The 15,225-nt window shown below is 45.9% G+C and overlaps 1 protein-coding gene across 3 annotated transcripts in view; it reads left to right on the forward strand.

Moving 5' to 3' along the window:
• SETBP1 (SET binding protein 1) overlaps nucleotides 1–15,225 on the forward strand; it is a 321,545-nt gene that overhangs the window by 225,309 nt on the left and 81,011 nt on the right. For all 3 annotated transcript variants that reach the window (XM_064140223.1, XM_064140225.1, XM_064140224.1), the window contains one exon: nucleotides 9,733–13,198. In XM_064140223.1, coding sequence (XP_063996293.1) covers nucleotides 9,733–13,198 — 3,466 coding nt within the window. The remainder of the gene's footprint in view (nucleotides 1–9,732; nucleotides 13,199–15,225) is intronic.

Below are 15,225 nucleotides of genomic sequence, written 5' to 3' on the forward strand. Positions count from 1 at the left end.
GCGGGACACTGGGGCAACCCCTCTTCTGGAGGAGTTATTCCCTGTGTTTGTCCCCTGCATTTCCCTTACCCTGGCCGATAGAGCTGAGGTGGGCTGGCCATGCCATCTATCCATGTTTTCCCCATGGTCACACAGTGTTCTCCAGAGTGACCCCCTGTGTGTACCCTGTCTGCTCTGGGCTGGTCTCCTGCGGGGAGGAGGAGGAGCACGGCGGCGTGTGTTCCTTATAGCTGAGACTTGCACCCATTCTGAAGGTGAGGAGCAGTCATCCTCTGCCTTCTGCATTTCAGAGAAAGAGGCTTTTAGCTCGTTCATTTCTTGGGTGAGGGTCTCTACAGTGGCAATTAAGGTTTTCCTCGACAAACTGTCTTCAAACTGTCTTAGGTCATTCACAAACTCCCTGATTGTGGGAAGGTTGTTGGGGTCTCTGCCCAGCAGCAGTGCTCCCAGTGTAGGGGCATATGTGGAAGGGGCACACTGAGTCAGTTTCTTTAAGAGGGCTGGCTTCATGCGGACATCATCAGGGTCCGAGGGCCTCTGGTCGGCTCCATAAATTATCTCTTGAACCGCCATTTGCCTCAGGTATGAGATCCCCTGTTCCATATCTGTCCATCTAAGGGGATGGAAAATCATGTCATCCTTAGTCGGGTACCTGTACCTCACAGCTATCAGAAGCCTGGCCCAAAGTGAGTGGGTACCATCGAGCCTTCCCAGCTCCTTATCCACACCTCCATCCCTCGACAAGGATCCCAGCTGCTTCGCCTCCCTGTGATCTAGGTCCACTGTTTCTGCTCCTGCATCCCAGCATTTCAAAAGCCAGGCTAAAAGGGACTGTCCGTTTGCCCTTGCATACTCCTGCCTTATGTGCCTGATTTCCTTTCTGGGCGTGGAGCTGATAAGGATCACTCCATTATCAGGTCCATTTCCAGCTGGTTGCTGTTGCTGGGGGGTGCTGGTTCCCGAAGAGGTCCCTTGCCCTGGATCGGTATCTGCGGGAGGGTTTTGATTTGATCTTGCTGGCCGCGTGGTAATTGGCGCTAGGTGAAGGGGGCTGGGCTGAGGGGGCAGGGTCCGGGGGGCTGCCCTGGGCGGGACCGGAGGCGGAGTTCGGGGCGGAGCCGCGCTAGGGGCGGTGCCTGCGCTGGGGGCGGCCGGAACGGCCTGACCTGTCGCCCAACCCCCGCAACTGCAGCTCGGGCAGTGAGGACCACCCCTCCCCCTAAGCACCCTAATGGCGGCGCCCACCCGATATTTCCACGTGTCCCAGTTCACCGCTATCTTATTAATTCCCAAACCCAGATTTACACACAGTGAAATAACAGCTATCCAGTACCATTTCTCGCCCAAAATATCTGGAGCTTCTGTGCTCCAATGCATATACTCAGATTGATTCCATGTTCCAGAAACATTTCTAAACACAGTGATATTACTAACAGAATTCAGGAAATAGGCATAGACTCGGGCAGGCAAATGCTTAGAATATTCCCAGAGCATATCAATGACAATCCAGAAGACATGGTAACTTATAAACTTTAACAGCCAGCCCCACAACAGCCATGCAAAAGCATTAATGATTAAGACTTTCAGAATATCCATTTTTTAACTTCCAAATCTTCTCTGAAAGAATTCTTTCTACCTTTGCCCCACGTTGAGACGCCAAATAAATTGTCTTGGGTTCAAATGCAGGTTCCCAGAGACTCTTATAAATTTGGTAGACCCAATGACAATTTATAGAATTTATAGAGTTTATAGAGTGCCCTCCCCTCCTCCCCCTCCTTTCCCCAAAAGACAGGGAGAGAGATAAAAGGTAGGGACACCCCAATAAATCAATCTCACTCGATTTGGAAGTTAAAAAGGAAAAGTTTAACAATAACTTAGAAAAAGGGATTGGAGGTAGGGGAGTTTACAAAGGATAAGGAAGGGAAAACAGCAAAATACAAAACAGGGATGGATACAACCCGAGTAGTGTGATGGTGTCTCTGCCTCGTGGCTGGTATGCAGTATCAGTGTGTGTGTGCGGTCATGAACGCAGGTAGGGAGCAAGAGGGCGAAAAAAAAGAGAAAGAGACAGGAGAACTCCTGTCTTTTATACCACAGGAAGTGGGGGGAGTGGGCTAACCATCACCTGGAGTGTGGCCCACCCCTGAGGAGGGGCCAAGACCCCTAGGGTCAGGTTCAGGGTCACTCCCCCAGGAGTGTTAACCCTATACAAGGATGTATCCTGCTTATAAGTTTACCCACCACTGCCAAAGCAGAGGACTGAAACTGACATTAAAATTATATACTACTATTAAGAGAATTTTTTAGTCTATGGTTTAGTATGTGCTGGATCATGTTGCACAACCTTCTTTGCAGCTACAAAAAATGATAGTTTTTTTATGTCAGCTTTATTTTCTTTCAAGGAAAGAAGTGGTTATTATCCTGTAAACACAATCAATATGTTGACTGTCTAGAGAAATATTGACTAAGTCTGGTGAGATGTAGTAAAATTACATGGGTAAAGTTACACCTTTACTTTCAGGGAAAAAAAAAAAAAAAAAAAAAAAAAGGAAGAAACTCAGTTCCGAATGTCTAGATGCTGAAGAAAATCCCACTTAATGAGACAACAAGCTACACAAAAGAGTGAGGCACTGGATTTTGACGTATTTTTAGTGTCTCATAAACAACAAAAAATAAATAAAGGCAAATCTTCCCATTTTCATGAAAACCTCTGCTATTCTTGATGCCAGTCTTGGCTGCACTGCAGCTGTTCAAGTCAACAGTGCCTTGCCAAGACCTATGGAGGTGCAGTTTATTGCATATTTACACTCAAATAAATTGATATGAAAGGCATCAAGATACAGGTTTCTGACGAGCTCTGTTTGCCCTCACTGTACTGACAGCTCTGGCATAGAATCATAGAATCATAGAATCAACCAGGTTGGAAGAGACCTCCAAGATCATCCAGGCCAACCTATCACCCAGCCCTAACCAATCAACTAGACCATGGCACTAAGTGCCTCATCCAGTCTTTTCTTGAAGACCCCCAGGGACGGTGCCTCCACCACCTCCCTGGGCAGCCCATTCCAATGGGAAATCACTCTCTCTGGGAAGAACTTCTTCCTAACATCCAGCCTATACCTCCCCTGGCACAACTTGAGACTGTGTCCCCTTGTTCTATTGCTGGTTACCTGGGAGAAGAGGCCAACCCCCACCTGGCTACAATGCCCCTTCAGGTAGTTGTAGACAGTAATAAGATCACCCCTGAGCCTCCTCTTCTGCAGGCTAAACAGGCCCAGCTCCCTCAACCTCTCCTCATAGGATTTGTGCTCCAGGCCCCTCACCAGCTTTGTTGCCCTTCTCTGGACATGTTCCAGCACCTCAACATCTTTCTTGAATTGAGGGGCCCAGAACTGGACACAGTACTCCAGGTGTGGCCTGACCAGTGCTGAGTACAGGGCAAGAATAACCTCCCTTGTCCTACTGGCCACACTGTTCCTGATGCAGGCCAGGATGCCATTGGTTCTCTTGGTCACCTGGGCACACTGCTGCCTCATCTTCAGCTTACTATCTATCAGTACCCCCAGGTCCCTTTCCTCCTGGCTGCTCTCCAGCCACTTAGTCCCCAGCCTATAGCGCTGCTTGGGGTTGTTGTGGCCAAAGTGCAGAACCCTGCACTTGGCCTTGTTAAATCTCATCCCATTGGCCTCTGCCCACCCATCCAGCCTGTCCAGGTCCCTCTGCAGGGTTCTTCTACCTTCCAACAGATCAACACCTGCTCCTAGCTTGGTGTCATCTGCAAACTTACTGATGCTGGACTCAATGCCCTCGTCCAGGTCATCAATAAAGATATTGAACAGGACTGGGCCCAGCACTGATCCCTGGGGAACACCACTAGTGACAGCTGCCAACTGGATGTGGCACCATTCACCACCACTCTCTGGGCTCTGCCATCCAGCCAGTTCTTGATCCAGCACAGAGTGAATCTATCCAAACCATGAGCTGCCAGCTTGCCTAGGAGCTTCTTGTGGCAGACAGTGTCAAAGGCTTTGCTGAAGTCCAAGTAGACTACATCCACAGCCTTCCCCACATTCACCAGGCAGGTAACCTGATCATAAAAGGAGATCAGGTTGGTGAGGCAGGACCTGCCCTTCCTAAACCCATGCTGGCTGGGCCTGATCCCTTGGCTATCCTGTAGGTGCTTTGTGATGGCACCCAAGATGACCTGTTCCATGACCTTGCCTGGCACTGAGGTCAGGCTGACAGGTCTGTAGTTTTCTGGCTCCTCCTTACAACCCTTCTTGTGAATGGGTATCACATTGGCCAGCTTCCAGTCTTCAGGGACCTCTCCAGTGAGCCAGGGCTGCTGATAAATGATGGAGAGTGGCTTGGCCAGCTCAGCTGCCAGCTCTCTCAGCACCCTAGGGTGGATCCCATCCGGTCCCATGGACCTGTGAGGATCCAAATGATGCAGCAGGTCCTTTACTGCTTCCACATGGATTAGAGGGGGACTGTACTGGTCCCTGACTCCATCCACCACTTCAGGAGTCCAGCTGTCCTGGAGACAACCTGTCCCACTGTTGAAGATTGAGGCAAAGAAGGTGTTAAGCACCTCTGCCTTTTCCTCATCCTTTGTCACTATATTCCCCTCTCCATCTAACAAGGACTGGAGCTTGTCCTTGGCCCTTCTCTTGTCATTCATATATTTAAAAAAACATTTTTTATTTTCCTTGACAGCCGTGGCCAGCCTGAGCTCCAAGTGGGCTTTTGCCTTTCTAATTTTTCATCTACAAGACCTAGCAACCTCCTTGAACTTCTCCTGGGACACCTCCCCTCTTTTCCAAAGGTGATACACTCTCTTTTTAATCTTTAATTCCTTCAGCAGCTCCCTGCCCATCCAGCCTGGCTTCCTCCCTCTTTGGCTCATCTTCCGGCTCAGTGGCACTGCCTGCTCCTGTGCCTTCAGGAGTTCTTTCTTGAAACAGGTCCAACCTTCCTGGACCCCTTTGTTTTCTGAATTAGTTCCTTAAATAGGCTGAAGTCTGCCCTTCGGAAGTCCAGTGTGGAGGTTCTGTTGATGCCCCTCCTGGTTTCTCCATGTATTGAAAACTCTATAATTTCATGGTCACTGGACCCCAGGCAGCCTCCAACCACCACATCCCCCACCAGCCCCTTTCTATTTGTGAGCAGCAGGTCAAGCAGGGCTGTCCCCCTGGTAGGCTCACGTAACAGCTGGGATAGGAAGTTGTCTTCCACACATTGCAGAAACCTTCTAGACTGCTTCTTCTCTGCAGTGTTTAAGTCCCAGCAGATGTCTGGTAGGTTAAAGTCGCCCACCAGAACAAGGGCAGGTGATCTTGAGGCAGCCTCCAGTTGCTTAAAGAGTAATAAATCAACCTCTTCTTCCTGGTTGGGTGGTCTGTAACAGACTCCAACCAGGATATCAGTCTTGTTAGCCTTCACCTTAAGTCTCACCCATAATGACTCAACTTGATCATCTTTGATTTCTACCTCCATGACATCCAGAGCATCCCTAATACACAGAGCTACTCCCCTGCCCTTTCTCCCTTGCCTCTCTCTCCTGAAGAGTCTGTAGCCATTGATTACAGCACTCCCATCATGTGAGCCATCCCACCACGTTTCAGTGATGGCGACAATATCATAGCTTTCCTCCAGCACCAGAGCTTCCAGCTCCTCTTGTTTGTTACCCACAGTGCGTGCATTAGTGTACATGCACTTCAGCTGGGCTGCTGCTTTTATGCCTACCTCTAGCCTACTGTCCTCAATTCCCTTTGATTTATCTCTGGTGCTGTCATGTTTAACCCCCTCCCCCTTCCACTCTAGTTTAAAGCCCTCTCAACAAGCCCAGCCAGCTTATGTGCCAGAGTCCTTCTCCCCTTCTGTGATAGTTGTATCCCATCTGCTGATTGCAGACCTGTGGCAAGATGAAGTTCCCCAAGATCAAAGAATCCAAAGTTATGTTGGAGGCACCAACCTCTGAGCCACCTGTTCATCAAATACGCTTTCCTATTCTTCTCTGTATTCCAGCCTGTGACTAAGGGTATAGATGAAAAGATTACCTGTGCCCCTGCTCCCTCAACTGCTTTCCCCAGTGTCTTAAAGTCCCTTTTGATAGCTTTTAGCTCTCTGTTATTAATCTCATCATTCCCTGCCTGTATAACTAATAAGGGATAGTAATCAGAGGGCTGCACTACAGTAGGCAGCCTCCTGGTAACATCCCTGACCCGGGCTCCAGGGAGGCAGCAGAGCTCCCTGTGGAAGGGGTGTGGCTGGCATATGGGGCCCTCTGTTCCCTGCAGAAGGGAATCACCAATAACAATTACCCTCCTCTTTTTCTTCTGGGTACTTGTTCTGATGTGAGGGGGCAACTGGTTTGTTTCAGTTGCCCTCCCAGACAGTGATGCTTCTGCCTGCTCCAGGATCACCTCATCCTCAACCTCTAGTGCCCTATATCTGTTATGTAAGGGCAGCTGGGGATGTGAAGATGGCTGGAAGGGTTTTCCCTTGCCCCTTCTGGCAGGCACCTGCATCCATTCTTCTTGGTTGCTCTGTTCGTCTCCCTCTGGCAAGGGGGACTGCAGAGCATGTAGCTCTCTTTTACATTCCCTTTCAGCCTTAGCATCTTCTGCTAGTTCATCAGAGGCCTACGTTAGCTGGACTGGCTTCCTAAGGTGATGCTCATCCAGCAGGCAACACTGAAGCCTAAACATTAGGACCAATGGAATGAGACAGCAACCCACATGCATACACAGATAATAAAATACATTTGGCTGCAATATTTTCAACTGATATAGCAGGGCTTTAAGGTAAACAGTCCCCACATATATATTGTAGCCTGTGAAAACCAATCTGCTGCAGATTCTGGTTTCTACGCTGCACAAGATTTATTTTGAAGTGTTATGGATGTGTCTGACAAGGTAGAGCAAATAGTAAATATTACACTGGAAGAAGTTCCATGAGGAAACCCAATGGACTGTTAGGTGCTTGAGCAGATAACATAATTTTGACATTCTACTGAGGAAATGGACTCCCCTGTCCTCGCACACTGGTCATTTGTTGAAGGCCTGTTGCAATTGCAATGCTTACCTGTGTGATAAAATGCCTCCAGAGCTTGCGCCTTTCATGACATAGGCATATATTTCTCATGAATTGTAAGATAGATGTTTTGGTGACTTGTGGCACTGGAGGGATGATAGGGCTACTATTACAGACATGTTGGAAGCCACATCATCTTCTTTTTATAGTGTGCCAGCCAAGGAAATGAGGATGGATGAACCAAATTATATATCAGCATTTGTCAATGATGTAGCTTCTGAGTTCTGAGCTCCCATTAACTGCCTTGAAATATGGATCAGAGATTATTGCATCTTTTAAACAAAAGCTCTGTGTGTGCATGTGGTGTACTTGAAGGGACCAGAGTCCTGCTGTCTCATGATGTTTTTACTCACTACTGTTAACCCTCTTAATTTTTTTGTACATTAAATTTTTTTTCCAAAAGAAAATGTTCAGATCATTTAGTTTCACAGCTCAGCAATTCAGAAATAACATGAGTGTAAGAAGTAGCTTTGATTGCAGCTGTAAGGTCAAAATCTATGCAGATTGAGCTTCATCCTTTATTGGTCAATAGAAGTCTCAGCTCATAATTTCAGGGCTTTTCTAAGTCAGAAATCATGGTACCTTGGGAAGATGATGTTTCATGTGAGGTTTCAGCAGAGGGTACTCATCTTCTCGCCAGAGAAAGGCCATTTCCCATACACATACTTGTGTCCAGCTGACAGTGTACTTAGACTGATGGCCTGGGTACAAGAGAAGCCCCAAACAACTGTGGTAAAATGAAGCTCAGGAGCTTTATGACAATAAAACAAACAAACAAACAAAAACACCAACAACAAAATTTAAAATGTCAGTGCCAGTGTTGCAGATTTCTTCTTGACCCTCCCTTGCCTCATCCCAAGGATGTGGATGCAGGTGGGCTCCATTTTCTTAAAGAAAGTATCAGCAGTGTGGTTGTGGTTGCTGTGTGTTGTGTGGCTCACATAAGGGAAGCTATTGCAAGGAGGAGGAGGAACAACTGATTCATTCCCCTGAGGGATGTTTATGCTTTTGGCTCTTTTCTCAGGCTGAGGAAGATGGGTGTCTTTCACCCACGACATCTGCAGCTTCTGCACACCTGCGTGCTTTCATATTCTCACTCCACAATTCCTGGAAATCTCTGCTTTCCCTTTGCACGGCTGATTCATGTGCATGACAGCTGAGCTATCCACAGGACTTAAGAGTCCCTCATTATTCCTCAAACAATGGATCAGAACAACTTTGTCACTAATGCTTATTCCAAAAAGAGCCACATGTCCATTTTTATATTCATATGAAGAATATCTAAACATCAATTAATCAATAACATGATGCTTGATGGTCACTAAATATTGCACCATGGGCTTAGGGGGTGCTTAGTACTTTTCAAATCTCTCTACAGTTTTCCAGAACTGGTAGCACCTCATTTCCCTTTTCAGAACTCTCTTAGTCTCTTTGCCCCAAAACTTACTCTTGCAAACACCCCAAATGAACTTGTAATGTAATGCCACTGATAGAAACTTAATTGCAACAGAGTGTTTGCAGAAACACGGGACCCTTAGCAGGTGTTTTCTGTTATTCTTTCCTTGGTTACACATATAAGTGTTTCATCATTTATTTGGCATTTTGAATGGTGTCATTGAAGTTTGCTAAGAATAGTTGTTTGGGTGCCTAGGTGTATGAAATTAATCGCACATTTTGATCCAGAGCTTTACAAATAAGATCCTAAATACTACAGGAGAAAACAAAGGGCTGGGAGAAGGCAGTTAGTGAAAGTGAAAATGAACAAACAAACAAGTTATTATTACAGTCTTTTCTTACAGTTTTTTTTCAAAAGCTTACAGCTGAAACAAATAAAACTTCTTTACTTAAAGGAGGCCCACCAAGAAAAAAAACCCAGACTGTTTTGCTCTTTGTAACAGTTTTCAAGGTAATTCTGCTTGTACTGTAACCTCTGTGATTTGAAGAGCTGCTGTAGGATTAGGAATCATATTGAAAATACCTCTTATGAACATTGCAAGTAGCAGATTATTAAAATGGAAAGGGTATCATGCAGATACCTTGAACCTGCCTCGTGTGCCTCATGCACTCAACATTAGCCATGTGATTTTAAGGAATAAATTTATGGGGATGACTTCAATGTGGCAGTTTAAGCAAGTAAATCTTTACAGATTCTGTCTTCATAGGGAAGTGGACCCATGGGTTTTCCTCATGTTGTTACAACTTCCATGATAATGTTTCATTTTCACTGTTTATAACAATGAACTTAATTGCTGTTGTTGAGCAGCAAGTTCTATGAGACATATTTTAGGAAAAAGGAATTCTCACCAGGAGGCTGAGTTACATCATTCATCCACTGAAAGGGAATATTTCACTTGTGTCTTAAATCAAAAAGCAATAGAATACATTTCCTTAGCAATTCAGCATATATAGAAATATTTCAATTGTCTTTAGAATGGGAAAACAAAACAAAACTTGTTTACAGAGCATATAATTAAATGCAAATTTCACTCAAATATAAGGAGTGACTTTATAAAGTCTCCTGCTCCTTGTAGGGACAATTGTTAAGAAGAGTTGTTATTCAGTGTTGAAAGGAAAAGATGCAACCGTGTGTAATGAATAGGTCACTAAACTTCTTTTCTTTTCTGTTCGTTTTTCCAGGTGTACGATAGGCCACAAAAACATTCTTCTCTTCACTATGACCCAGGCCTCCAACCAGACTTCACCAATGACACCTTAAAATCAAAGCACCAGCAGAAAAGTAGCAACCAGCACCATCTTGACTGGTCAACAAGCCCTGATACTGGATCTACTTCTCAAAGTTGCTTCATCAACACCGAAGCTAGCCGAGAAGCAGTTAGTGCCACTAAGGTCCCCACCCCGGAGCCAGGAGTTTCCTTCAGCAAATCTCAAGCAAAGAAGTCCTGTGCCAGCAGCACATGGGGGCAGCTCTGTGCCAGCAGTAAAGAGCTTGCCATCTGTAGTGCAGTTCCCTCACCCAACAACATCAGCGCTGCTACCCAGCCAAGCAGCATCTCTGAGTGCAATGGACTTTTGCCTCTTGCTGATCAAGATGGAGGTGTGCAGCTGGAGGCCCCTGACCAGCCCACTGGGAGTACAAAGAAGAAATCCAGTAAAAAGGACTTGATAAGTCAAACCATCCAAACTGCAGACATTGAATGGGTGAAGAGTGCTCAGAAAGCATTTGACAGCAAATCGCATGACAGCATGGAAGGGAAAAAGGAGTCTTACTCGATGGATAGTGTGTTGGATACGTCACCATTGAAGCAGAATCCCACTTCTACTAGCAGTTGTGAAAGCGACACCAGTCATGTGCGAATTACTATTCCAATAAAGTCTCCAACAACAGATATGTCCAGCCACAAAAGGAAAAAAAGACAGTCCACAAAATCTTTCATAGACAAAGCTACACAGGAGAAGAGCTTACCTTCTGGAATTGCTATGGGTTGTGAAGTAACAAACAAGACTGGCTCTCATCCAGAGGGGAATAAAAAAGATCTTCGAGTCACAAAGCCAGGAAAAGTAATTGAAAATGAGTCCTCCTTAGTAACTATTGACAGCAGTGTGCTCACTGACAAAGCTTCTCTCAATGGTGCCACCAGACTCAGAAAATCTGTACCTATGACATCCACTCTCCTGCCCACTGATCTTCCCACAGCTGGCAAATTATCTGATGTCCAGCATCCTAAACATGCAGCTAAACGGCGATGGACCTGCAGCAAACCTAAATCTATACTTCAGGAGACCTCTATGACAACATCTGAGAAGCTGATGGTGGAGCCTCCTTCAGCCTATCCTATCACACCATCCAGCCCTCTGTATACCAATACAGACAGTCTTACTGTGATCACACCTATCAAGAAAAAAAGAGGACGACCAAAGAAACAGCCTTTGCTCACTGTTGAAACCATTCATGAGGGAACATCCACCAGCCCAGTGAGTCCAATCAGTCGTGAATTTCCAGGAACGAAAAAAAGAAAGAGGAGACGGAATCTGGCCAAATTAGCTCAGATGGTCCCGGGAGAGGACAAGTCCATCAGTGAGCTCAAATTTCACAAAAAGGTCGGGAAGCTCGGTGTCTTGGATAAGAAGACCATCAAGACCATCAATAAAATGAAGACTCTCAAAAGGAAGAATATTCTCAATCAGATCTTGTCCTCCTGCTCCAGCAGCATAACTCTGAAAGCAAAAGTCCAGCCACCATCTAGTGCTGGGCCAGCCACCATTGATGCCAGATTAGGGAAGCAGATCAATGTCAGCAAGAGAGGGACTATCTACATTGGTAAAAAAAGGGGCAGAAAGCCAAGAGCAGAACTGCACCCTCAGACAGAAGAACCTAAAACAGCCATCAAGCACTCAAGGCCTGTTTCCAGCCAGCCAGAAAACCCAGCAGTGCCTTCCAACCTGCAGTCACTTGTGACATCGTCACCAGCAGCTATTCATCCACTTTCAACACAGCTAGTGGGGACTAATGGCAACCTTAGCCCTGCAAGCACTGAGACTAATTTTTCAGAATTAAAAACTATGCCAAATCTCCAACCTATCAGTGCTCTTCCTACAAAAACCCAGAAAGGAATGCACAGTGGAACTTGGAAGCTGTCTCCACCCAGGTTAATGGCTAATTCACCCTCCCACCTCTGTGAAATAGGTTCTCTGAAAGAAGTCACGCTGTCACCGGTGAGTGAGTCACACAGTGAGGAAACCATACCGAGTGACAGCGGGATAGGTACAGACAACAACAGCACTTCTGACCAAGCTGAGAAGAGCTCAGAATCCCGACGGAGATACTCCTTTGATTTCTGCACCCTGGACAATCCAGAGGCTATTCCATCTGACACCAGCACAAAGAATAGGCATGGTCACCGGCAGAAACATCTCATTGTGGATAACTTTCTCTCTCATGAGAGTATTAAAAAGCCAAAGCACAAGAGGAAAAGGAAAAGTCTGCAGAACAGAGATGACCTCCAGTTTCTGGCAGACCTGGAGGAACTCGTCAATAAGTTTCAAGTGTTCAGGATTTCCCATAGAAGTTACACATTTTATCATGAAAATCCATATCCCAGCATCTTCAGGATTAATTTTGATCACTACTACCCTGTGCCATATATCCAGTATGACCCATTGCTTTATCTTCGCAGGACTTCTGACATGAAGTCTAAGAAGAAGCGTGGTAGACCTGCCAAAACCAATGACACCATGACAAAGGTGCCTTTTTTACAAGGGTTCGGTTACCCTATTCCCAGTGGGAGTTACTATGCACCCTATGGAATGCCTTACACATCAATGCCTATGATGAACCTTGGTTACTATGGTCAGTATCCAGCTCCTTTGTATCTGTCTCACACGCTTGGAGCGGCTTCCCCATTTATGAGACCTACCGTGCCCCCACCCCAATTCCATGCAAGCTCTCATATGAAGATGTCCACCACTGCCAAGCATAAAGCTAAACATGGTGTGCACCTACAGACACCTGTGGGAATGGGCCTTGGAGATATGCCGTCTTCTTTGGCTCCTCCAAAGGCTGGAGGAACAAGCCTTTCAAGTGGCCGACTTCACAAAAGAAAACACAAACATAAGCACAAGCATAAGGATGAGAGGATATTGGGGACACATGAAGATCTGAGTGGTCTCTTTGCTAGCAAGTCCACTGGCTTCTCCAGCCATGCAATCAATGAAAGGCTAAGCAGCTCAGATAAAGACCTCTCCTTGCTCAATGAAAAAAGCAAGCATAAGGAGAAGCAGAAGCACCAGCATTGTGAAACTGGACACAAAGGCTCAAAGAGTAACTTTGAAGTGGATACACTCTCTACGTTATCACTTTCTGATGCCCAGCAGTGGACACAGAGTAAAGATAAAAGTGACTCAAGCAATGATCCCATTGACTCTTGCACAAAGAGATACTCTGGTAATACTGAGAGTAATGGAAGGTCAGAGTCCCTGGATGTGTTTGGTGAAATGAATTCCTCAAGTGAGAAGCGGGACAATGATGCAAGTGGGAATAAAAGAAGAAGCTTTGAAGGGTTTGGAACTTACAGGGAAAAGGACATTCAGCCCTTCAAGATAAATAGAAAGGACAGAAGTACTTATGATTCTTCAGCATCATCAGGTAAGATCTGTTTTATTCTATTTTACCTTGCTGCATTGAATTTCGAATGTTGAACAAAGAGGGTGTGGCAATTTACAGCAAATATGAGTCATTAACTTCACTGGGGCTTTGCAGCTGACTCTCATTCTGCATCCAAAGTTTGGTGACACATTAAGCCAAAACCTTTTAAGAGTTTTTTGAGGTACTACACAACATTTTTACAAGTACTTGCCTTGCCCTTCCCTGTCTCTCCTAGCTTGTTCCAGTTCCTCCAAAAATCTCAACATTGCATTCCACAGCAGACACAATTATATTACCTGTTGGCAAGGCAGGCGTTCATCTTATCAATGTTGTGAAATGTTAGTCATTGCCCAGCCCTTGGGGGAACAGCCATGATACTGAGCGGAGTCTTTGCTCTTTCCCACAAAATGTATGAACGCTGTTTATTGATGAGACATATGGGAAGTTTTGGAGCTGGGTCAGTGTCCCATAACTAGTGTGGTGTACTAATGATCTGGAGGAACCCATGATGGTGCTATCTGTGATGAATATATGGAAACTCTGGGTACAATCCTAGTGTAAATCTGTTGTTTTCAGTCAACAAGAGTCATATAAAGTAATCCTGAGCATTGGGTGGCTGTGAGAAGGGACTATTGTGATGGAACAATAAACTCTAGAAAATTGACTGTAGAGTTTTAGTGTTTATGACTTGGAAATATAAGCTAGGTAGATGAGGAGGGAAGAAGCTCCTTTTGGCTGGTAAGGACATCTGTTCCTCTCCTGCAGAGGTGGTGGGAAAAAAAAAGAATCTTGTCTAAGACTGAATTGTGCTTAACAATAGGAAGCTGTTTTCATGATGACACAAAGGCAGGTGTTTTGCTCCAATATAAATGAATTTATCTTGAGAGCAAGCCCAGAGCTCCTGCAACATCAGCGTATTTATCTCAAAGCAGATTTCACACTTGGTTCTGCATAAGCAAGTACTTTACTATAACAACCAGTGGTGGATGAGATTCTGATGTGCTATAAAAGAGCTTCAAAGAAACATAATTCAAAATTAAAAGAGAATCAGCTGAGAACATAGAGGGGGCAGAGAATTTGTGCAACCTGCCAGTGTAAGGTTCTTAAGTTTTTTATTGACTTGTAACTGATTGAGATCCAAAGACAGCTCATGAATCCCTCAAGGATCAGTGCTGGACCCAGCCCTGTTCAATATCTTTATTGATGATCTGGATGAGGGGATTGAGTCCAACCTCAGTAAGTTTGCAGATGACATCAAGCTGGGAGCACATATCAATCTGTTACAGGGTAGGAGAGCCCTGAAAAGACACCAGGACAGGCTGAATGGGTGGGCAGAGGCCAATGGGATGAGATTTAACAATGACCAAGTGCAGGGTTCTACACTTTGGCCACAACAACCCCAAGCAGCACTACAGTCTGGGGACAGAGTGTCTGGAGAGCAGCCAGGCACAGAGAGACCTGGGAGTACTGGTAGATAGTAGGCTGAAGATGAGGCAGCAGTGTGCCCAGGTGGCCAAGAGAGCCAATGGCATCCTGGCCTGCGTCAGGAACAGTGTGGCCAGTAGGACAAGGGAGGTTATTCTGCCCCTGTACTCAGCACTGGTCAGGCCACACCTTGAGTACTGTGTGCAGTTCTGGGCTCCTCAATTCAAGAGAGATGTTGAGGTGCTGGAATGTGTCCAGAGAAGGGCAACAAAGCTGATGAGGTGCTGGCAACACAAACTCTGTGACAAGAGGCTGAGGGAGCTGGGGTTGTTTAGCCTGGAGGAGGCTCAGGGGTGACCTCATTGCTGTCTACAACTACCTGAAGGGAGGTTGTAGCCAGGTGGGGGTTGGCGTCTTCTCCCAGGCAACCAGCAATAGAGGGGCAGAGTCTCAAGTTGTGCTGGGGAAAGTATAGCCTGAATATTAGGAGGAAGTTCTTGCCAGAGAGAGTGATTGGCATTGGAATGGGCTGCCCAGGGAGGTGGTGGAGTCGCTGTCCCTGGAGGTGTTCAAAAAAAGCCTGGATAAGGCACTTAGTGCCA

The sequence above is a fragment of the Pogoniulus pusillus genome, chromosome Z, assembly GCF_015220805.1.
Source record: "Pogoniulus pusillus isolate bPogPus1 chromosome Z, bPogPus1.pri, whole genome shotgun sequence".
In the NCBI taxonomy this organism is placed as follows: domain Eukaryota; kingdom Metazoa; phylum Chordata; class Aves; order Piciformes; family Lybiidae; genus Pogoniulus; species Pogoniulus pusillus.